This window comes from Zonotrichia albicollis, chromosome 1, assembly GCF_047830755.1.
Source record: "Zonotrichia albicollis isolate bZonAlb1 chromosome 1, bZonAlb1.hap1, whole genome shotgun sequence".
Lineage (NCBI taxonomy): Eukaryota > Metazoa > Chordata > Aves > Passeriformes > Passerellidae > Zonotrichia > Zonotrichia albicollis.
In genome coordinates this window covers 34,189,760-34,215,126 of record NC_133819.1, presented here as the reverse complement: position 1 = coordinate 34,215,126, position 25,367 = coordinate 34,189,760, and the positions used below count along the sequence as shown (strand labels likewise).

The 25,367-nt window shown below is 38.3% G+C and overlaps 1 protein-coding gene across 1 annotated transcript in view; it reads left to right on the top strand.

The window, feature by feature from the left end:
* HIBADH (3-hydroxyisobutyrate dehydrogenase) overlaps positions 1–24,882 on the top strand; it is an 84,471-nt gene extending 59,589 nt beyond the window's left edge. The window contains exons 5-8 of the mRNA XM_005480896.4: positions 8,781–8,914; positions 9,457–9,533; positions 16,490–16,646; positions 24,480–24,882. Coding sequence (XP_005480953.1) covers positions 8,781–8,914; positions 9,457–9,533; positions 16,490–16,646; positions 24,480–24,638 — 527 coding nt within the window. The 3' untranslated portion in view covers positions 24,639–24,882. The remainder of the gene's footprint in view (positions 1–8,780; positions 8,915–9,456; positions 9,534–16,489; positions 16,647–24,479) is intronic.
* The last annotated feature ends 485 nt before the right edge of the window (positions 24,883–25,367 follow it).

The following is a 25,367-nucleotide window of genomic DNA, read 5'->3' as shown; positions in this document are numbered from 1 at the left end:
GTAGTTTTGCTGTCCACAACTGTAAATACATGCACCTGTTGTTGTTAAGTTTTCATATTTCTGTATAGGTCTGCAGGTGAGATTTAGACCATATATCTAAATATTAGTGTTGTGTACAGGAGTAGCTAAGTCTGGTACTCCAGCAATACCAAAAGGATATTTCTGTTGTCTTTGATTTTGTGGTGGATTATAGGTCAAAGGTGGAGAATGGGAAAGATGACTGTCATGAACTGCTGTTTCTTAATGTTTTTAATACAATATTTTGGGTAAAAATAAGCAGATAAGTTGATCAATCATACTGTATTTCCTTTCTTATTGCATTGCTGTTAACCTTTTTACTTGCTAACTTTTCAAGTGCTTTGATATTTCTCTTTGACATTACAATGACTAGAACTAAATGTAGTGCTTTTTAAAAAATGCTACAGACAGAACAATTTCATCAGGCCTTTCAGCTTGTATTTCTGTTGAAAAAGTTGAAGTATCTTATGTGTGCATTTGCCTTTTGCAACTTATTTTCTTTAGCTGATCCCTTGGAGGCATCAGTTGCTACTTAATACCATCTCGTAAAATTTTCCTCGTGCATCCCTCTCATATTAAACTGCCACAACAACAGCTTCTAGTTTTTGCATGATTTATTGAGAGGACATATTCTTTTCTGTGTTTTGGCATCATTCTATAATACATCTAAAACAAATTTAATGTCTTTATTCCACCATCCATGGCCAAGTTCAAGTACAAATCCCTATACAAACCTACTCAGGCCTTCTACTAAAAACATAAAGCTTCTCATTATAATTTTGGCTATTTTGTTTAATCAGTTGTTTATTCTTCCACTACTTTCTACCTTCCATTTCTGATTATTTTTACATATTTTTTTCTGTTCCCAAAAGGGATATCCTCTTCTACTGTAACAGATGTATGTACCTATTGTTTATATGCATGTATCCTTACGATTCATGTAAACCCCTAAATATGTTTTCCTTGAGGCCACCAAGTATCCGTGGATATTCAGCAGCACTTCTCAGATTAGCATGTAGGACTGGAAAGTTTGGAACTGGCTTTGTCTTTGGACAGCACCTAGCAAAATTGGGACTCAACTGTGACAGCAAGTGGAATGCTGAGGAAAGGCTCTTAGAGCAGTCTCTGCCTGCATCTTCTACCTTCATATTATTCTGGGAGACAAAATCTGTTTAATTACGCCTGTCATGCTGGGCTGCCCGGAACAGGTAGCATATTGCTCACCTCTCTTGCATCTTTCTTTCAGTGTCTACTACTGCTAGGAAAATAGCTGCATGGAGCATTAATGCTGATGCACACAATTTGATCCACTCGTCTTCATTCTTGCCAGTGCTTGTGGGAGAGGGGGTGGAGGAGGAGGAGGAGGAGGGAATTATTATTCTGCTGCTGACACAGGGAGAATGAGAGTGGCTTGATGCAACAGAAGATTATGTTCCCTGAGGATAAACAAACAGAAGGAGATAAATTAGGAGAGAGGATAATGCTGTTAATATGTGCATTCCTTAATTCTGATCCAGTTTTTCAAATCCTGTGATTTCACAGAGGTTAGAAATTTAATTAATACCTGTAAACCATCTCTTCAAGTTTACCTTTCAGATTGTGGAGTAGTGTTTTGAGTTGGCATTTGAGATGCACAAATTTGCTTATAAACAGGAATTGTAAGTAGAAATATGAATATCACGTGAGGGAAAAATAATAATGTGCACATCACCATCCCTTCCTTAATTTAAAAGAAAAAAAAACAAAACAACTTTGGTCCTCTGGACTTTTTCACAATACTGTTTGTTAGGAAGTCAGGGCAGCTTTTTCCTTGCAATCTTCTTGTTGCTTTTTCAGCAGAAGCTGGGCCATTGTGATATTTATCTGAATTCAAACAAGGCTAATTAAAAGAGCTGCTGACAGTTGTTGTGATCTGACTTTGACTGGAGCTTGATGGTCATTATGGGTAAATAATGAACTAGGTCTGCAAATGTAGCAGCTGCCAACTTGGGATAGAAGAACAGCTATTGCGTCCAATTTAAGGATCTATCGACCGCTTCCCTTTTCCCTGCAGATCTTCTTCCTAGCAGAAAACTAATGTTTTATACTGCTTTGTTTTGTGGTTTCAGCTATTTCTAATATAGTCTATAATTTCCTCTTAAATATTTAACCTAGTCCATTATTAGCTTTCAGAGTTAACAACTTTTCCATTGGGCTTTCTTTGCATTTTTATTTTGTTTTGTTTTGTGGGTGGGTTTTTTGCAGTTTGTTTTTATGTACAATGTAACTGCTTAAATAATGATGATCATGTGTATTTAATTTGCCTGTTGCTGCAGAATAAAAATCCACTGGGTTTTTTTTCTCTGTACAGCCATAATCTCACAAATTGTATTATTTGATTATGCCGTAAAAGAGATGTTTCTACTTCCTTAAGCATGCTTTTGTCTGGATTAATATTTGAGTGCTTTTTGTATAAATCTTGAAATCACTGACCAGAACCTCCATTTCCATTTTTGCTCAAAATCACTAGCTTATGAGGTATGGTGATGCGAAGCTCTATTTGTCAGAAGAGAGAAACAGCAATGACTTTCATTAAGGGGCACTTCTAAGTACGTTGTCCCTTCATCATGAGCTTTGCCTTGTCCAGTTAGCAAGTAGGAATGGTACCTTAAAGGGAAAATGGCAAATTTTAATAATAGATTTATTCAGCTTTCTTCTGGCATTATAAATGAGGTACAAACCACAGAATTTTATATACAGAAGAACTTGCATCCACCCAGCATTTGCTCAGCTGCCATTAGAAAAGGCAGCGTGCATTATGTAAAATGTACGGAGGCACTTGTGCATTAGTGCATAATGCAGCAGAACTAGGGATCTTGCTGGGAAGAAATGATCCCAAGCGTGCCCCTAAAAGACAAGTCTTGCTTTGAGATATAATGATGAAAAATTGCCCATTTATTTGTGTCTTTGTGTTTCAGCAAAAACGAAACTTGGGCTCGTTGACTGTCGCGCTGCCGGCAGGGGTTTTGTGCACGTTTGTGTGCGTCTGCGGGCACGGGCGTTTCTGTGCCTCTTGGAAAGGCCAGCGATACGTTAACAAGGGGTTATGTTATGCTGGTTTATGTTAAACCAGATCACCCCCTAACATGTGCACAGCCATTCATCTGTGTCACCAAAACCCAAGAGAACATCTGACATGGACTTCGAAACAGAAACAGTGATCACTTACAAATCAAACATGGCACGCTCTAAACCGATTGTGCACGGCAATCTTTTCGAGAAAGGACAACTAATTGAACATGATAAAGTGTAAAGTTAATTAACACCCTTAAATTTGTTGATTACTTTCACGGGATTATATTGTTCGTTGAGGAGCAGCTTTCTGTCCCAGCTGTCGCCTTTTTAGCGAATGTCGCTGGTAAACAATAGAGACACCATAACAAGTCGTAAATGGTCCCTGTGACAGCAGCCCCTTGTGAGGCTGCATCTGTAGAAAATGATTAGAACAATTGCATTTTAAAGACGGCTCACATTGCAGCCCGGTCCCATCGGTCCTCTTCTTTATCTCTGCTGATGGCAGACTGGTTACAACATTTAAGTTCTTTTGAGCAAATTAAGTGATTTACTGTGTTTTAGTTATAAGGCAGCAGAATAGCTTCATAGGTCTAGCTTTGAGGCTGATTTTTGTAATAGGGAGAAACACAAGCCCTTGGAGTGACAGTGTGCTGTGGGGGTTTTTTTCTGAGTCTGTTCCATTTACTTGTTTCCTGAAAATATATTGATGATGGCAGATATTGTCTAAGAAGCAAGTAGAAAACATTGATACCCTTATATTTTATAAAATTACTAGTTTCTTCATGGTTATTTTAAGTTTATAGTATGGTTTTAAATATTCTTTTATTTCCACTAGGGATTTATAGCTGATTTTGCCTTTACATGCCTTTTAATTGGTTTTAGATTTATATATGTAGCAAAACAATAGTAACCTTTTCAGTTAATCTTTCCTTGTGTATCTTGGTTTAACTTTTCGTGAGTTCCAAAGACAAAGTATTTCGTGTGAGCTGGCAGGTACTTAAAAAAATCTGCTTAGTCCTTAAAAATACACACTCACACAAGGTACACAGATGCAGCCTCTCAAGCTCAGCTTATGTGAAAGAGAGCAAACATGACAAGAACCTGCTTGTTTGAGGCAGCTACAGTCACTTAAACTGCATTTTAAAAAAATTAATCCGAATAAAAGACCAGTGTTCCCTTGCACTTCCCAAAGTGGAACAGGCAAAGCCTCAACTCCTGTGCTTGAAGGTGCAACACTGTAAAACAAGATAGAGGATTAAAACTCTAGCAATGCTCTTCTTGTTTGCTTTTTTTTTAAAATCTAATTTAGATCAAAAATTAGTCGTTATAATTGCAGCTAAATGTTGAGTAGAGAAATAACAAAATAGATGTTTTTTTGCTGAAGCTTCTTGATATTACAGCCTTCATCTCTTACTTGTCCTTCAGAGATTGAAACAGCTCAGTTCATATAATTTTAGCCTCAACTTTGTCAGCAATGAATTTTTTTATCTGCAGGTGCAGCGCAACAGTGGACTAAATATGTTGGCACAGGGATGTGCTTGGGTACATTGTCTTTCCAGCAGCGTTCCTGTTTTCAGCATTGCCACTGTGATGGTGCTGTAATGCACAGCCTTACAATATCACTTCTTTTTAACTCATCTGCCCTCTGTTCTTACAGAAATGTAATAAAGCTGAAACCAAAAGCAGATAATTTCATATAACACCTTTACATTAACATCTCTTTTCTAGCAAATTGTGTTCTTAATAATAAGCAAACTGATAGAAACTAAGAGGTTTTAATGATGTAGTTGTAGAACTAAGACCTTTCTGGGTTTGTTTTTTTTTTTGGCACTGGAAACATCAGTGGCAAATTTCTAGGCTTTTTGCAGCAACGTGAAATGCTGTTTAAATAAGCATGGGAAAGTGAATACAGACGGTCAGCATGTCTGTCAAATGAGGCTGCTTGGACTGGATACTAAAACTTGACGTCATCTTCAGACTGTTCCAGGGTGGTTACAACCAGTTCCTGTTGTCATATGAGGGCTCATAAGTTTCCATTCCTATTTTTGTCTGAAATGTTGAACTTAAGAACTGCTCTGTAGGAGGTTCACTGAGCAATCCATTGGCAATCGAATGAGAAGCACCTGGATTGAACTTACCCCACAAGTAGCACAGCCAGATGTGACAGGATGCTTTGAAGTGCAGTTCTTTATATACCTTTTTTGGTAAAAAAACTTAGTTTTGCAGATCTTCATTCAAAACCTGCTCGGACACAAGGGGAAAACCCATCTCCTAGTGGATATGCCATACTGCAGTGCTACTCTGTAACTTCTCACCATATTTTTTCCCAGAGTCATTTTCTTGCATATCCCCTCAGCTAGGTAGATCTCTTATATTTCTCTACAATCTTGTTCCTGTCAGTTTATATCTCTGGGGCAAACTCTGGTGCTGTTGGGAGCAACAGACTTGGAGTTGATCTGCTGGTGTGACAGCCTTGCAGGATTTTGCATATAGGTGTGGGTGATCATCCTAGAGAAACCAAGTTTAAGAGTGCAGCCGTGGGCTCCAGCAGTCTTGCTTTGCAGCAGAGGAGGAAATCTTAACACATGCTATTCATAGATACTGTTTCTCTGAAAACTGTTCCCCAAGGATGTGAGGAGACTTTTTGTATTTTAGAAAGAACAGATAGATTTTTAAAACTTTTTACCCTCACAGCAGTGGTACATAAAACATTATCTTATGTGGTAAAACTTCTTTAAAAAAATCAAAATATGAAAAATAATAGTTAGCATATTTAAATTGCATTAGCTGCTCTGCATCTCCATTGCTATCTTTAGTGTTAAAAACTGATAATACTTAACTGGCTTGTGTTGTTGGTATGGAAGCTGTGATTGTGAAAGAAGGCTGTGCATTCTTGTATAATGATTTTTTTTAATTTCTATTTTTAGCTGAAGTTACAGTTCTTGTACTCCTAGACTCCATGCCAAATGTTTTTTAATTGCCAGTCTTAAAATTTTGCTGTGTTGCTCGTTTGATTTTGATAAAATAGCAGATCGTTGGCAAGGACTCTAGATGATAAAATCTACCATGAAGTAAATAGGTTTTTGTTTTTAAAACAAGAATTTTCCAAGCCTTCTGCATTATACAACAAATTGGTCTCTTCTTTCTACTTAACTAATTTATTTTTGCTTCTTGAAGTGTGTTTGAACAAGTGAGAGAGTGCAGCTGTCAGAAGATTAACCAGCTGAAAACTATTGTCAGCATTAATTTTGCTCTAATAAATGAATCTCTGAAGCTATTTAGCAGTCTGTAATCTAGATACAAGGCTATTGACCTATGATGGATAGTACTGGATTTTGTTTGTAAGCTTTGACTTAAATTGTCTACTTAATTTGCTGCAGGTCAGATCACAGGATTAGTGGTAAAGGCCATTATGTGGTTTGAATAAAAATAGCTAGAGGAATGGAATGAAAATCATTGTGTTTATTAATGTAGCAATCTTTGCGGTCATGTACATAGTGAACTGGTAGCCAAAAAGACAACAATGACCTGTTTGTGCTAGCTAGTTTGGGCTTTGCTCTTTGCCCAGTTCCTGTGAGTTGCCTGGAGAGGAGTTGTTCAATTGAGATCAAGGATTGGCTGAAAATTGGGTGTCTCTCAACCTGGGCAGGAAGATCTTCACTGCTGTATATATTTCAGTGCCTTAGCAGTGTTCTGTATACAGACCAATTGTTTCATTAAAGCTGTGGGTCTGAGCTCTTCTGGATGCTCCAGTTCTGGACTTAATAGCACAAGAAAGACACAGATTTACTGGAGTGAGCCCAGCTAAGGGCCCTGAAGATGACAAAGGGTCTGGAGCATCTTTCATATGAAGAGAGACTGAGAGAGCTGAGAGTGTTTAGCATGAGGGAAAGGCACAGGGAGATCTTATTAATGTGTGTAAAGACCTGATGGGATAGAATTAAGTAAAGGAGCTACACTCTCCTCAGTAGTGCCCTGTGACAGGACAGGAGTCACAAATCAAAACTCAAGAAATTCCATCTGAAGCACAAGAAAACACTTTTTTTTTTTACTGTGAGAGTGGGCAAAGAGTGGAAGAAGTTACCTAGAGAGGCTGTGGAGTCTCCATCCTTGGAGACACTCGAAGACTGACTGGACACAGTCCTGAGGCATCATACCTCAGCTGGTCCTTGTTGAGCAGGGGATTGAATGATCATGAGAGGTCACTTTCAAGCCCAGAAATCTTGTGATTTTAGGTTCTAATATAGACTGAGCAGGTCATCACTGGGAGCATCTTTACAGTTGCCTAGTTTTGCATAATTGGTGGGTATTTACTCTTTTTGAGACTTTTGATCTGTAAAATTTGTCTGCAATTCTTCAATGACTGAAAAAGATAGTAGATGTTGAAAGGCAGGATGGACTTGCAAGATACAGAAAGGGGCATTTGTAGACATAGCCACATAGAGCGCTTGCACACAGTGAGAGTATCAGTTGAAATTTTTATCGAAAAGGAAAACAAAAAATTCAACAAATTCGCCAGTGTGAAAAGCTGCAGTGTTACTATCCTTGATGCTGTAAACAAAGTCCAAAACTGACCACTTCCTTAGCTGTGGTAAGCACTTTGGAGCACTGTACCTAATTGAGCATGTTTGATTTGAAAGTCAGTTGTTATCTGCAGCTGTATGCCCTAACCAGCCAATGTCTGATGCATAGAACAGAAAATTTATTGTGGCTCTGCTTCTTGCCAGAGTGAAAATTAGTGAGGAAGCTGATCTGTTCATCAGTTTAGGCCGAATTTTCCTAGCAGTTATACCCATTAAATACCAGGGGTGAGGAAGTTAGGGATGTAAGAGTAATTCATATTAGAATTAAGCTTCTTTTAAGGAATAGAATATTTCATGGTGTGGAGGTAATAAATATCACATGAAAAATTTGCCAGTGTTGTGCTTAGGAACTGTATATTCAAAGAACTGTGGTGTGTGTTTACTGAACTGTACTAAAGACAAGACAGACTTCAGGAATACAACTGGGAGTAGTGTGTGTGTGTGTGTGTGTGTGTGTGTGTGTGTGTATTAACAATTTTTACATTGTCTTTATGTAATAATTGCGTCTTTGTAAATACATTAAGTTTATGTGGGAACTAACTTAAAGCTTCTCAGATTAAGGAGACTTTTGCTTCAGATTAAGAACATCATAAACTGCAGAAATTCAGAAGACTTGGTTTTATATGCTTGTGTTTTTTAGCTGTTCAATCATGTGAAATTCAGGAAGCACTGGTAAAAATTAGCCTAGGTTTAGAGAGGCTGATAAAAGCAGAGCTGTCTTTGAGCAGTAGTTTGTTAATGGTTGTATGTGAAGAGTAGTTTGACAAAAGAGAAATTTTATTTAGCAATTCAGACAGCATGAATTTTGTGGAGCGCAAAGTTACAGGAAAAGTTGATTGTTTCTTTGTATAAACTATAAAAAGTGACTGCCAGTTTTATGCAAGTCTTATGACTTTTCTGCTAGTGTGCCTGAAAGATAAGGTGATTTTATCTCCATCAGATGTTTCAGAATTTAGATTTCTGATCCTTTGAGTACTAGGAATGTAGTGTTACTTTTACATAGAATTTGAGAGGTTCGTCGTAAGTGAAGTATTTTGCATCATCAGACCCTTACTGGTAAGAGAAACTGCCTAATTTTTGAGGCTTTTTAATAGTATTATTAAATCCAATGTTATCTTGATTCAGGTGTTGGAGCTGCTCGAGCTGGAAACCTTACTTTCATGGTTGGTGGAGTGGAACAAGAATTTAATGCTGCCAAAGAGTTGCTGACATGCATGGGTTCCAATGTGGTTTACTGTGGAGAGGTTGGAACCGGACAGGTAATGCTTTCTGAGGGGCTAATAGCTATCTCAGTCTTTCCTTTTTCTGGCTTTTTATTTATTGATGCCTATTCTTTTACTCAAGAACTAAATGCTTGATAATGTATCTTCATTCTTGTTTGTTTGTCTCTAACCTTGTGTTTCTAAATAATGTCATGGAACTTTTGTCCAGTATGTTGTGTAACTTAGTATAAAAATCTGACTGACATTTCTCCACACTGGCTTGTTGAGATGATACTTCTTAGGGAAAAGACATTTTGGTTTTGTTTCATCTGAATTTAGATTTACTGGATGTTCTGAAGAACAAAGAGCTCCTACATGGCATGTATGCTAACTGAACAGTACTAAGAAAAAAGGTATTTTTTAATCTGTAAAGGAGCCATGGAGCAACTTTCATTAACTTTGTGCTGTCACAGATCTAAGTTTACTCTAGAAGAAAGCTGCCAGAACATACTTGATCATATTGTCCTGGGCCTAGTGGATTCCTGTACGTTAGTTCTGTGAAAATGCATAAAATAATTGATGGTTTCGCATGCTTTCAGGCTGCAAAGATCTGCAACAACATGCTCTTGGCCATCAGTATGATTGGAACTGCTGAGGCTATGAATCTTGGAATCAGGTTGGTTTGATTTTTGTGGTGGATTGAACACCTCAAAAGCATTTTTTCCATTACAGTTTTTATGTATTATGGTTGACTTCTGCTGAGACAAAGATTAAAAGAAATAGGTAAACTTGTGCCAGAAGTTGTCTTACAAAGCCATGAACAGGCTGAAGGGATTATTTAACTAAAGGAGGCGTTTTCAGCATGGGAATATTCTTTTGTATTGGCTGCATAGGTTGTTACATTCTGCATCTGAAGTTATTTATTTGTTCTGCTGTAGTGCAGCCTGCAATAATGTTTGTCTTTCATGATAAACATCCAGAGCTGATATAGAGGTAAGTTTTTGTGTGTATTCTAAACTGATGTACAATCTATTCAGAATATTATACTCACATATGGCTCTCATTGGCTTTGTTTATTTCTTAAATTATAAAGTGAAACTTCTACTACAGTGTGTATATCAAACTAAGATGAAAGCATAAAACAGAACATCTACCTTTCTTTGACTTTATGAGAGCACTTTGTCCTAATTGCCAAAACTCCCTAGTTTGTCAGAAAGCTGCAGTATACTGCTACTAGACTCTTGCCAGTGCTGGCTACCATTTCTTTTCTAGGATGTGCTACATCTAACTTTTAAGTGACATCATATTTGAGCAAAATTATTTTTATTTTTTAATTGTGATGTATTGATTCTGCTGGGGTCTTTGTCATTTTGTTTTATTTTCCAATTGAGTGCGTGCAAGTACACGTTCAGGATCAAGGTATTTGAACCTTTAATAAATTCTTGTCGCCAAATCAAAATAATTTGCAAATTTATAGACAGAGAAGTCCTGTGTTTGAAGAGATTATCTTGCGATTGTGTATCTTTCAGGGGCTTTTCATGAATTATTTATCTGCACAGTTGCATCCTTAAAATTTGCCTGCTAAAACTACAGATACTGTAGGTACTTATCAGCTAGGCTCAACTGTGTTCATGTGGATTTGATACGCTATAAAAACAGCAAGAGGGCATCAAATGCTTAAATAAATTTTAAAAAAAACCACCTACAATATGCACACATACACAGGACAATGTAATGGATTCACATTTCCTCTTAATTACCATATCAAGATGCAGTTGTTTTATTGAATTGCCCTTGTCTCAGATGTTAGACTGTCTTGACCTATTAAGTTGTCATGTTGTAATTGAGATAAAAGAGGAATTTGCTTTGCATCAGTGCTAATTGGTTTATCAATATCCTGTACCATTTACATTTTAAAATTGAGAGTCTGTAATATACTGAAGCATGTCTGCATCAAGCCATAATAAAACCAGTAGCATTGTTTACAACTTTTTAAATCCAGTCTTATCCAGAAAGCTTGCATTGGGTTCTGCTTTAAGTCATGATTTGCTTAATAAGGCACATGCAACTAATTTTTTGTTACAGTTTTATCTACATTTGTAGGAATGACTAAAATAAAATCAAGAGGTTTGGAAGAGGGATATTCTGGGGCGTGTAAGCCCTATGAAGAGTAAGTTGATGTCTGCAGTCATTGTAGCTTGAAGGTATTTAGAATTTTTTCCTTTTCCACTTTAAATTTTGGCTGAATCTGTATTCATCATTTGTGAGCAAAAGTCCAATGTAAAAGTAACAATCTATAAGCCTCCCTGCCTTACAATTAAGGTTATCAAGAGGAACTATATTTATTGTAGAAAAACCTGCTAATTTTAAACAAAGTATAGAAAGGGCAGAATCTCATTTAGTCAAAAACTGCATGAAGTTTATGACAGAGGTGGTTATTTAAAGCCTTAAGAAGTAATTTAGAATCCTTGCATTTATTTTATTTAGTGTGATTTAGAATTTGAGAAGATGACTTCTGCTTATGACTAGAATAAGTGCTATCCACTTGGAGTGTTTAAAAATTTCTAATGTAGAAGTTTACAGTTGTCATTCCAATTATTAGAAGTTTTGCTATATTAATAATTTTAGGAAGTTTTTTTCTACTCTGTAGCTCAAAGGATAGTGTGGCTGCCTGCTCTGAAGAGAGAAGGAAGCTGAACCTGGTTTATTAGATTGATGCATATTTGGTGAAGAAAGTCCTTGACTTTGACTTAATAATGGTAAAGGATACTGAAAATTTAAAAATTTAGAATAGGAATTTTGGAACTTAGATGTGTTCTCAACTTTCATATAGAATATAAAATGTCTTTATGTCATGCATTGTGTATATCTGCTGCGTCATTTACATTGAGTTCTAGGGACTTTGAATAATTAATTATTCAAAATACTGCTGTCAGAACTAGATGTAGCTACAAGATCATATTACAACACCTTCCATGAATTCTAATATATACTCTAAACTTAAGTCTTCAAAGAAGTGTGATATTAATTCTATTAATATCACTTCTTCTCTAATGTTTTCATAAACCATGCAGTCTAAATTTTCATTTTCTGAAGTAGTTAGAGTCACTGGTTTAGTAATTTCATATTTTTAAATTATTGTTTTATTTCTTTTCTATTTGAAATTAGAGAATTTTCCAAACTTCAACATAAGTAGCAGATAGAATATGATGAGAAAGAAAGAAAACTGACATTTATGAACAAAAACTCCACAATAAACTCCCAGAAAAATAGGCCATATTGCCATGTGCTTTTGCATTTATATTTCACTTACTTTACTCGAACATCATCTTTATTTACTAATAAAGATATCCATTTTCTCTCGATGTTATTTGGATTAAATTGCATAAATACTTTTTTCAAATATTCCTATCCATAGTTCTGACCAATGAAATGCATGTTATGTTCAGTTTTTCCATTACTTTCCTGGTGATTTATGAATGTTACCAGTAAAAGTTAAAAACTGTGGCAAACATTGCGGAAATGAATTCACATTGTCATTTATATTTTCTTCTCTTTCTAGTATGTTAATGCAACTTGTCAGTATAAAAATCTTGAGCACATTTTGCTGTGCAGTTTTACAAGTAGTGTGCATATTGCAAAATACTGACTTGCTGTGTCAAACTGACACACAGAGTACATGTAAACTGCACAAATCAGAAGTACAAACGTGAAGTGATACTGTCCACAGTCAGAAAACATTTTTCTTTTTCATTTTGCTGATCATCTCAGTGCCAGTAACTTTGTTCTGCTGAGCCCTGAGCTCCAGTAAAACAATTTCTAATACTAGCAAAATAAAACTCAGAAATGAAATATTACTGATAGCTGGTTTGTGTTTAGGTCAGATGGAAGTCGCTGCCTGACAGACAGTTTGCGGTCCCATCAGAAACTGCCTGCAAAGACTCAAGGAAGGGCTTATGTGGTGACACAAGACAGGACAAGGTTGCTTAATGTGGTTGGGATGAAAGGGACCAGGAGAGCAGTAAGGGCTCTATGGCAATAACTTGGCTGCAAAATGAATTTGTACTTCCGATAGCAGAGAAAATCATCTCTAAGGAGGGACTGCAGTGCCACCCAGTTTATACCAAAAGCTGCAAATACAGCTCCTTCCTAAGCAATTTTACTCCATGGATTTGTGCCCACCTGGTTTTTTTAGATAAATAGAGTGAAAAGACAGTAAAAGAATTTTTATTCTCGTGCTAAGTTTAAATGTAGTCTCAGTCTCTAGATCTGGTTTCTGTGAGCACCCCTGAGCTATGGATATAAGACATGAGCAGAAATGAGAGTTGACAGAGTAGAGAGGAGCATGTCCAACAGGCTGAGGAATAATTAGCCCTGGACACTTCCCCGCTGCAAAATTTAGAAAGAGTACCTTGAAAAAGAACTCCAAGGTGTGCTTCTGCTGTCTTTGGCATGGGACTATAGCTAAGTCTCATGAAGGTTAGTAATGACATTGGAGAGCACTTACCTTGTTTAAAACACCAATGGCAAAGTAATTTTTAACTGTGGTAGATGGGTTGCAAGGTTCATCTTGAATATTTTCACCTTTATACAGTGTTTACCCAAGGCAACTTGAGATGGGAAACTCTCGAGTTCAGCTACTTCAGTTATTACACCTTAAAATGAGACAGGATGGATCTTTCTTGTGAGACACTGTTTTAATTTCTGCATCCCTTCAGACTGAGCTTTTGAAGGAGTGTATGAAAAATTCAGGCTGAAGCTTTATTAGAGCTCCGCAAAACCTGAGTTTTGAGCTGTGGTGTGAAGGGATCCTATTTTGATCTTTTTTTTTTTTTTTTAGTGTGTGCATCTATTGCTTAGTTTTTGCAGTTCACTGCATTAGGAATGTTATTGAAGAAGCATTGATTTGAGAGAGAAATTGTTTTTGTTCTATTATAAGTAGAGTTAATACATGAGCTTCTTTTCTGCTTATAAGGGAGAAGAACATTTTGGTAATTGTAAATTCACACACACATGCACAAGCTCTTGCCATGTCCAATGGCAAGTTGTTATGGGGACTGGCAGACTGTCATCATTTTGATAGCTTGAGCAGTATATCTCCTGAACAGCAGTGGAGCTCTTATGCAGAGAGTATCGTATGTTCCCAGCCAATTTACAGGGAAACAGCAATAACATTTTATCATGGTTGAGAGCCCAGTAGCTGCTTCCTATTAAACTTGCCCTTTCAGATACCTGTCTTGGATTAATTTGTTGATTTCAAATGGAAACTCAGTCTTCTCCACTGAAGCATGACTTTCTAGGATAGACTCTTGCTGAATGACAATTACTGTATATTCTGGCTGGTTTCAGACCATTACAAGCTTTGGGCACAGTGGAAGACAGAGGACTTCTTCACTAACTGATTTTAATATATGTCTAATTTTAACTGTCAGTTATATATGCACCAGTGGATGAATCTTCAGAAAGATGAAATGCAAAGCACTTCTAACTTGCTCTTATTAATGATACACTTGCTGCAAAGGAGAAAAAAAAATAGATTCAGGTCTCCTGAAGAGAAGCTGCATGGTGTTTAAGAGCTATGAATTTTGAAGAAGCAGGGATACAAACTGACACTATCTTCCTTTTTCTTTTCCCAGAGCAAAAATATGTCAGATCTAGTGCAAGACAGTATTTTACATATCTGTATAATGCATGCATATCTTTTAAAGTATACTTTCACAGAGAGGTAGTTGGAACACTGTAAAAAGAGCATTCTTTGGGAGGGTTATATGTGTTTTGAAATAATAAGCTCTCTGTCTTGCAGTATACTCACAGCTATAATTGCAGGCCTCTCCATGCAGTTGGATATAGCACAAGCAGGCACTACATTGGTAAAAATACTAATCTGGGTGTAACAATGATAAAGAAACAGACAAGTCAAGGGATTTGTTTGAGGGGAAAAAAGCAACCTCTGTGTATTTGAAAGCTCAGGCTTTGCATGCTCCCAGTGTGGGGTTTTTTTATTAAAACAATTAAAGCCATTATTTGGAGTGGCTCTTGATGAAGGCTTTTATGGTGAGGACTTTGATCCACTGTGCACAAAAAAGTACTGTGAAAACATATTGGTGCTGGAAAACACAGTTTTTATTTTTAAATAAATTATCATTATAAGCATTCAGTTGAATCAGAGGGTTGGAAAAAAAATGGGGAAGAGCATAAAGCTTGATCCCATTTAGGCCAGCGGAGACTTTCCATTGAATTCCAGGGTCTGCTGCAGCAAATAATAAATGAAAGTGCACAGCAGTGCTGCTAAAAAGCTGTCTGAAATACAGAAAATTATCTTGCTTAGCATTAGGAAGGCAGACTTGCAGGACACAGTGCCACTATAGGAGTAGGAGCCATGCTGTAGGGTTGACTATGTTAAATGTAGTTTTTCAAATCCAGAATGCCTACTGGAATAGATAGACATGCATTTTAGCAACTGTTCCACTGGTGAAGAGCTTTTCTCATCTACAAATTAAAACTTTGAGCGCTACTGTGTCTGGAAGCACTGTTAGGCTGTGGGAAATCTGCAAAAGTCTGTGATGTGAGATCTAACATAAAAAACATTGAAATTTATTTAAATAAACTTTGTGTAAGGTTGTGATATATCCCTTTTAAAATGTCCTTTTCTCATCTTGAATTGTTACTGGAGATAGTTCCCTTGCTTTCTCTTTTGTCCTGTGTGTAGCTGAACATTTGTACAATGCCAGATAAACTGCTGCTGCTTGTCCTTGGTATTAATGCAACTGATGTAAAATTACACTTGCAACTTATTATCAGCATAAGCGGGAATTCATAAGAGGGTTAATTTTGTAAAATATTGAAGAATTTTCAGGGTCTGCACTGAGCAGCAGTTTATGCCATCCTCTCCATGGTAGAACAAATGACGTTTCTACTTGGACAAGCTTTGTTTTATCGGGATCAGTAACCTTATCAGCAGCTGACCCAGAACTATAATATATGTTTGCGAATAGATAACATATGTCACAGTGAAATGCAGACTTGCCTCATAAGCAGGAGCATATAATGAAGATTTAACAATAGCAAAGACAAGAATGCACAGCTGTATGTGGCGGTGAAGTTTTTTTGTTAAGTGCAGCATTTTTATCACATTATTAGAGCAGAATCAATAGCGGTATCGTGTTTACTTCAGAAATGCACTAGTGTTCACATATAAACGCATTGCACAACCGTTTTCATGTTGCCATACTTGCTTGTGAATTTTTTACTTCATTCAGAGAATATTTTTATATGAAGAACAAGTATGTGACCTAGTAGGTAGCAGAACAGGGAATGCCTGTCAGTAATTGAAATACAAGGTAACTATTGTTCTCAAAGGACCTTTAATTTGCTTGCACTTTCAAAATTGCTAGGTGAAGAGGATTTTCTTAGTGCAAAAGGAAAAAAGCTTTGAAAACCTACTGCTTAAATGGTGGATTGATGCTTTTTAATTTAAGATATAGCATCCCTGCCCCCAATATCAATACTCTGTCATTTTTCATGACTTATAATAAAGGGAGAGGAATGATAGTAGGGTTCTAAGATATAAAACAAGTCACCCATGTCTTGTGCGTTTTGACATTAACACTTCTCTTCTTTGACCTTTGACAGATTAGGCCTTGACCCAAAACTGCTGGCCAAAATCCTGAATATGAGCTCAGGTCGCTGTTGGTCAAGCGATACATACAACCCTGTTCCTGGAGTGATGGAAGGAGTACCCTCATCCAACAATTATCAAGGTGGCTTTGGAACAACACTCATGGCTAAGGTACATAACACTTGCATGTCAAGTATGTGCAATTGCTTCTCTCTGGGCTTCCAGCAAACGGTCTTTTCAGTGAAAACTTGTGATTACAGGATAATATATAGGCATGAATAGAGGGGAACTGAGCTCTTCCTGTAGCTCTGAATTAATGAGTTATTTACAGGGCTTTTCCTTAGTCTCCAGCTTTTTTCTAGCCACTATTACTGCTGAGCCACTCAGTGAGATTATCTGCATGATCTTTTTGAGTTCTGCCTTAATAAAGGAGTCCCAATGGACCTGTGAATATAGTGAGCAAACCATTTTGGTGCCTCTTGCATGACTGGTCTAGAATTTAGGAGCCTAAGTTCAAGATAGAATTCAAGAGAGAGCACTGGAAATCCAAGTGACTCAATTAGGTGCTGATAGTGGCATAAGCATCTCAGATTTTGGGCCCACTCTCTTCCAGATACCATTAACTGTGCTCCTGGGCATCTCTAGCAAGCCCTTCCTTGCAGAGCCAATTGCTTGTGTGCATGTCCTTTTGCCTAAGGCCATCTGAAATGCAGAAAGAACCCATGTGACCACAGACTGATCTCCTGCAGGTTTCTGCATCGTTCTGTGAGCTCTCCTGAATTGTCTTAGCTGGTGACAGAAGAAGGGCTTCTCATGAGTAATTACATAGTAATCTAAATTGCTTGTCCACAAAGTGGGAGATCTGGGGTTTAGGTCCTTCTCAGCAGTAGGAATTTGAAGACCTACTGTTATCCCATACCAGGAGGATGCACTTACTGCCATGCCCTTGGTTTTTCCAAGAAAAGCACTGTCCTGAGTCACTCTGTGGTCAGGAAAGCAAAGCTTTTAGAGGCCAAAGAGCAAGGAGGTCAGAGCTCTGCATCCCACTGATAGGACACACAGCTGGAGGAAGGAGATAGAGAACTCTGACTCTTGAACTACTTCTTCACTGAGAACAATGATTGCCTAAGGTAAATTATAAAATCAGCTCTGGAAGAGATGTCTCATCTAAGTGCATGAAATAATTCTGCACTGAATATCCATTTCATGGAGATACTGTCCTGAGGGAGGCATTTGGGTTCATACAGGATAGGTTTTATGCATACCACTTTATTGAGTGCTCCCAACCTGTTAGGCATTCTGTCCATTTTCAGCTCTTCCATGTAGGTGAAAATGTAGCACTTAAAACTAAAACAGCATTCTCAAAGCTGGTGAACTCAGATATTACCATGCAAATCTCCAAAGTGCTGGAGCTCTTAGTGATACTGTTCATGTCATTTTGCAGTTGATTTAGGACAATTGGTGCATTTGCTCAATTAAATTATCCAACTTCTCTTCAGAGTGGGCCCAGAGTGTTTTGCATGTGGTAGCACCAAAAAGCTTTGCTAATGCTGCATGGCTCACAACCCCTCAATGGCTGCTACATTTTATGTTTATGGACCAGTGATCAGGAACTTTCATTTCTTTGAAGAATGTGTTAAAATATTGAAAAGTAGCAGTTTTTACATTGTGTGCATGTTATTGAACATCAGGGACAATAAAGTGTTGTTTAAATTACATACTTATAAAAAGCATTAGGTTATTGCTTGGAGTTTGCCAGGCAATTAGAGATAAGCAACCTGATCTTGGCCCTGCCTCAAAGCTTGTTGCCATGTTGTGTGTTGTTTTCAGAATCTGTTCTGCCTGTTGTGCCATGTTTCATGCTGCAATCTCTGTTCTCATGACTGATAGATCTCAGTCTTGTGCAGAATAGTCTCATAGTATAAATGCTATAGGGGCACACATTTTCTTCCCTCCCTTTTAAGTTTCTTTCTAAAGGGTTGGTTTTTTTCATTTGGTCTTCATCTCCCCTGGAAGAATGCCCTGAAAGATCTTTCTTTAATTGAAGGAATAGCAGCCTGGTTTATGCCTGTTGAAACTGCCAGCTTTTGGTTATAAAGCATCAATGATAACCAAGAGAGAGCTCCTCAGAGAGATTTGTAATTGCTGTTCACCTCTTCTGACTCACCTCTCCTGACAGTCCTGAAGCCTTCTTTAGGCTGGAATCCTCAGTAAGAGGGAAAGGCATTAAATTCCTCTCATGCCTCTTGAACTATGCTCTGTTTTTCTATACAGATGGAAGATTTCTTGAATAAGTAGCCAAGACAGCTGATCATGTTCAGGCTGTTCTGTGGTGCAGTGGTGACCCCTTCTAAGACACTGCCTTTTAGTTTGTAGAAAGAATTTTGCTGCTATCCATTTCATCATGATGCGTGACATACTATGCAGTTTGTGAATTGTTTGAGGTGGGGACTTTTTTTAAGAGAAATGCAGAGCATGATTTTGCCACTTAAGAAATAAAAAAGAATGTATTCAAAGGAGAAAGAGGTAGATGAAACCCTGAGCCTGAGGTGAAAATATTCCACAGTGAAAATAACTAGGAGTGCCTCAGTAACAGTCACTGAACACCGTTACTAAACTTCAAGCTCCTGCTCACATATCAGAGATGGTAGAAGTCAAAGGCTTTCTTAAAAATATTTTGTCATCAAAATCTCTCAAACAGAGCCAGAGGAACTTTATTTTAAGTGTTTGGGTCAGAAAAGTTTGCCAGACACTTCTGAGAAGCTCTTTGGTCTTGAAATGTGATACTGAAACATACAATTTAGTCAACTTACTGTGAAACCTGCTCTAAAGATTTTGTGTTTTAAAAAAATCTAGTTTAGTTTACCACGCCATGTTTGTTTCCAAAGCATTGGCAGGCCAGAAGTTCCATCTTTCATTTACAGCACAGTTGCTAATTAAATGTCAACTTTGGATCCTGAGAAGAGCTAGATTTATATCATACTCCTCTTGAGTCATGTCAAGGCAGCCTTTGAGCTTTATTCCAAATGGCAGTTTCATTTATATCACCTGCAAAATAAATGCAAGGAACCAGGTAATTCTAAAGTGGAAGCAAATTGTGGAAGAGAATCTGTTTCCCTATTCTAAGCTGAGGAAAAGTGTTAGAATATTCAGTGCACTGAGACATCTGGAAGATGTTGTCAGTTCCAAAGAGTATAAGAGAAGCCATAAACTATGGTCTCATTTTTACTTTTCCAAATAAGTCAGCAAAGGGAAATTTCTTTCTGAGCTGTTTTGTACTATTTCACTTGAGGAATCTCCAGCCTCAACTGAAAAGGGGCAAAATACTTCACAATCTGAAGCTAAACATAAGCTTTACTTACATTTTCTTGTGTTTTTTTCCTTCAAAGCTCCAATTCATAGAATGGAGTTTTAAAAAAGCAAAGCAACCTTCCTGCGTTTCAGTCAGGAGTTCTTGTCCGTTTGATTATTGAAATGTTATGGAATATTTCAACCATCTTGGAGTCACACTTCCAGGAAGTGAACAGAGCTACTTGATTGCCTTGGTTTAGGAATGCTATCCCCCAGTTTAGTATTCCCACAAAAAACCCCATGAGCTGCTCCCCTCCCCCTCTAGCCAGAGACACAAGAGGCGGAGATCATGGGTTGAGAAAAGAACTATTTATGGGAAGCAGCCATGATATAAGAACACAAACAGTAACAGCAACATACTAATAGCAAAAGAGAGGATTATTTAAATGCAAAATGTTCACCATGCCCAGGACAATGAAAAGCAATGGTGTACAGAGCCGCCCACCACACTTTTCTTCAACCAGAAAAAAACATCCTTTTTTCAGTGAAGCCCGAGAAAGTTCCTTTGCACACCCCAGCAATGGCAAAGGATGGTACCAAATAACATTGAGGTCTTGGCCATGCCCACATGGTGCAAGGCTCCACCCCCTCACAGCTACTTCAAAAATTAACCTTGTCCATTGCCAAAACCAGGACATCTATGAAATTGTATTTGTGCTAACAGTCCATTCAAAATTTTCAGTAATTGTTTCTGTGAATGTCCCTTCAGAGAGAAATAGATCGGTCACCACTACCAATACCAAGTACTTTCACTAGGTTGGAATTAGATGACTTTGCGTTTCTAATATTCCATTACATTAGTTAAGCTTTCTTGAATAAAATGAATAAAATGGGTACAGATTTCACAACGAGGGCTAATATATATCATGAAATATCTTACTGTATGCAGGTTAAAGTAAGTGTTCCTGGCTTTGTCAGCTCATCAGTCTTTTTCACAGAGAAGAAATGATCTGCCCTGATGTAGATGAAAACTATTTTGGATTCTGTGACATCTGATATGTATGTTTTTCCCATTTTCCTAGAGCTTGAAGTCATTCGAGGGTAATAGGAAAAGTAACTATAATTCTGATTTGTATCAGAATGACCTTTATAGAGCCGATTTACAGATCGAAGTGACATTTAGAGAGTAGAGTAAGATCTTGAATTTCCTTGTGCTAATTCAAATCCAGACACACAAAAAGTAAAGACCTGTCTTGTAAGTCATCCCTGAGAAGTCAAAGGTGCTCTCAGCAGTACTACAGTCTTTCAGTTCTTCTGTATCAAGGATGGGAACCATCTGTCAGAGTAGGGGAAGAGCATCTTTCCTTGCAGGCTTGCAGAGCTGTGGTGAAGAAAGCTTTAAGCTAGAGTTATCTGGGGAGGGGTAACCTGCATTCATCCCACTCCTACCATTTTGATGCCAGAACAGCAATAGCTGTCCAGAGCCTGGAGGTGAATTGCAGGTCCGTTAGGAGAGCACATGAAGAACAGCACAAAAGAATTACAGCCATTCCAGCCAGTAAGCTTGGCTTAATCAGGGGCCAGTTTAAATGACTCAATGAAAATGCTGTGTGTGCATACCTGCAGGGCTGTGATCTTACTGGCATCACAGAGACATGGAGGGATGAATCCTCTGACTGGGGGGTTGGAGTGGAAGGGTTCAGGCTCTAGGTCAGTGACCAGGTGGAGTGCATGGAGCTTTGCCTGGGGATGGAGAAGGAGTTGAATGAGAGTTTATGGGTCAGGGTTAACAGGAGAGTAGGGACAGGTGACATTATAGTAGGGACCTTCTACAGCCTATCAGATCTGAAGACTGAGCAAATGAGACAAATATAGACAAATAGGATCTATCTCACATCCACAAGCCTTGGTCCTCAGGAGGGACTTCAACCACACTGATATCTGCTGGAGGGGCAGCACAGCAAAGCATAAGCAATCCAGGAAGTTTTTGGAATGTGTTGGCAAGAACCTCTTTCTCCAAAGACAGAGGAGCCAATAATGAGAGGTTGTTATGTTGGACCTTGTTCACATCAGCAAGGAGGGGCTGGTGGGGAATGTGAATCTCAAGAGCAGCCTTGGCTGCAGTGATCATGCAGCAGTGTAGTTTGAGGTCCTTAGGGCAGCAAGGAAGGTACACAACTAACTCACTACCCTGGACTTCAGGAGAGCCAGCTTCAGCCTCTGCAAGAATCTGCACAGTACAGTACCATGATAAGGCCCTGAAGGAAAGAGGGGCACAAGAGAGCAGATTAATATTCCAGGATCACCTCCTCCAGGCTCAGGAACAATGCATCCCAACAAGGAAGAAGTCAGGCAAAACCATCAGGAGGTCTGTGCTGATGAACAACGAGTTACTGGACAAATTCAGTCACAAAAAGAAAGCCTACAGAGGTTAGAAACAAGGACAGGTAGGCTGGGAAGAATACAGAAAGAAAGCTTACAGAGGTTGGAAACAAGGATGGGTAAGCTTGGAAGAATACAGACAAATTTTCCAAGCAGCCAGGAATCAGGTTAGGAAAGCTGAAGCCCTCATAAAATTAAACCTGACGAGATACTTCAAGAACAGTGAGAAAAGCCTCTATAGATACAGGACTTATATAGAGTTAGGACTTGGTTGCCCAGAATTTGGAGCAGGCTGAGATGCTCAAAGACTTTGCTCAGTGTGAGAGGTGGGCCCTTGCAAATCCCATTAATTTCAACAAGGCCAAGTGCAAGGTGTTGCACTCAGGTTGGGGCAATCCCAAGCACGAATACAGGCTGGGCAAAGAATGGATTGAGAGCAGCCCTGGGGAGAAAGACTTGGGGCGTATGGGTGGACCAGAAGCTCAGTGTGACCTGGCAATGTATGCTTGTAGCCCGGAAATCCAGTCACATCATGAGATGCATCAAAACAACGTGACCATCAGGTCTAAGGAGGCAATTCTCGCCCTCTGCTCTGCTATAGTGAGACCCCATGTGGAGTGCTGTGTCCTGCTCTGGGGGCCCCAACATAAGATGGCCATGGACCTGCTGGAGTGAGTGCAGAGAGACTGGTGAAGATTGTCAGAGGGTTGGGTCATCTCTCCTATGAAGAAAGGCTGAGAGAGTTGAGGTTGTTCATCTTGAAGAAGAGAAGGCTCTGGGAAGACCTTATAGCACCTTCCAAGAATTATAGGAAGCCTACAAGAGATATGGAGTGTGACTTTTGGAAATGTAGTGACAGGATAAGGGCTAATAGCTTCAAACTGAAAAAGGGTAGATTTAGATTAGATGCTAGGAAGGAATTCTTTACTGTGAGGCTGGTGAGCCACTGGCCCAGGTTGCCCAGAGAAGTTGTGGATGCCGCATCCCTGGAAGTGTTCAAGGCCAGGTTAGATGGAGCTTGGAGCAGCCTGGTCAGGTAGAAGATGTCCCTTCCCAAGGTTGGGGACTTGAAATTAGATGATCTTTAAGGTCCTTTCCAACCCAAACCACTGAAAAACAGGAAGAAAATCAACCACACAGCAGATTCTATAAACTACCACAGTTCTGAATGGATAGGAAATACAGGCATTTACTAGTAATATTTGAGAGGTTCTTTTGCAACTTATTTGAAATATTGACCCCAAACATTGATTTCATTAACAAGATCTTAAAGGCAGCCTTCAGTGCAGGCATTACTTTCCTACCTACTTAGTCAAGAGATTTTTAATATATATCCAGGCCCTCGTTAGTGCTTCTGTCTTTGGGTTGTTTCATGTCTGATTCAGCTTAGAGTTCAAGCTACAGCCTAGCTGGCAGCTGACTATTTCTGGCTAGCTATGGTTAGTCATAGTACCTGATACTCACCTTTGGGTTCTGCCCTATTTGTTTCAGATTATAACCGTAGTTGACCAAGTAGGACACATTTCAAATTTGTCCTCTTTGAACCTTCCCTCCCTCTTGTTGACCCAAATACAGTATTTAAAAACACAGTGGAATTCTTCTCTATGTGCCTCTATTAAATAAAATCATTAAAGAAAAAGTCATTCAAGAAGAATTTTGAGTTACAGCAGGCCCAGGACTGCCCCCTAAGCAATTCTCTAATACATCCTTCCAATTAGGCAACAAACCAATTATATTCACTAAGTGACCTATGAGTCTCATTTTGACATTAACCATTTAAATTATAGTAAATGTATATTTGCTAAGTGCCTTCCATTTTCTTGTTCTTGAAATTTCTTCTGCCTGATTCGTAATCTGTTTATAGTAATAAAAAATTCCTCTTGCCAAAAGAACTGAATTATACTCTTAGAATCTATGTGAAATGCTTCAGTGAATAGCCAGGGAGATTTTCTTACTTGAGATGACATACTCAATGGGGAAAAAGATTCTGAGTCTTGCTACCAGGTTATATAAAGATCTAGAATCTTAAAATTCCTCCTGTTCTCCTCCTGTGCCTGACTGGTAAAGTTTGAGGTTTTTATGTTGAACAACATTGAATTACTGTTTTAAAAAATAAAAACTAGAAAAGACCTGCTTCCTTCAGGTCTGATATCTTAAGGCCGGAGTATTGTACTTGCTGGCAGTAGAGTTCTTGTTACAGTGGAAACCAAATAACCTATGATATGTGCATGGCTGTTTATGTCCTTGTTGTTTCTCCCCTGACTTTTTCTCTTTTTCTTTCCCTCCATTCTTCCTCTCTGCCCTCTTCCTCCCTCTTCTTGCCCGCCACAGGATCTTGGCTTGGCCCAGATTTCTGCCACCAACACGAAGACACCAGTTCCTTTGGGCTCCCAGGCACATCAGATCTACAGGATGATGTGTGCCAAAGGCTATGCCATGAAAGACTTCTCAGCTGTGTTCCAGTTTTTACGTGAGGAGGAAAGCTTGTGAGCTGTCCTTTGGAAATGGACACAATAACAAACCACATTTTTTTATCCTTATAGCTCATTTGGAAGTTTGTGGATTTAATCAAGCATCCTGCTTCCATACAGATTAATCATCTTTGGCTGTCCAGACCACAAAGAACTCCAGAGTTTCTTTAAAATTCTTGAAAAGGCAAGCTGCAGGGAAGGGGGTTTGTTTGGCAATTAGCCAAGAGCAAGTCCTTTTTTTTTTTTTTTTTTTTTTTAAGAACCATCAAAGTTTTTTTCACTAGATGCAATAAATAAATATTTTTTTTATGAAACACTTAATTGTTCTCATATAAAATAACTTACGTTATGGCTACAGATTTAGTTGAATCATGAAAAATAAGAGAATGTTTTATTACAATTTTATCATATATAGTGATCTATTAAAATTTAAAATTAATACCTTATGGAAAAAGGGAATATATGTTCAATGACAAAACATGTCTTGAGATGGATTTTTTTTTTTGTTTTGGACCTAGTAGCCTTGAGTTGATCAGAAGTTAATTTTTCCTGGGATTTAGATTGCAGATTAAGTTTATAGGCACGTGTATTAAGTGGAAAGCTGTTACACCATGTTTACCTGATAGACCTAAGTCAAATAATATAGAATGTGTGTCTCTCTTGTAAAGCTCCGTTACTGTATTTTGCTAACCCAATTTTATATTTTCTTGTATTCTGTCACACATTTTCAGAACTCAAGATCAGCACT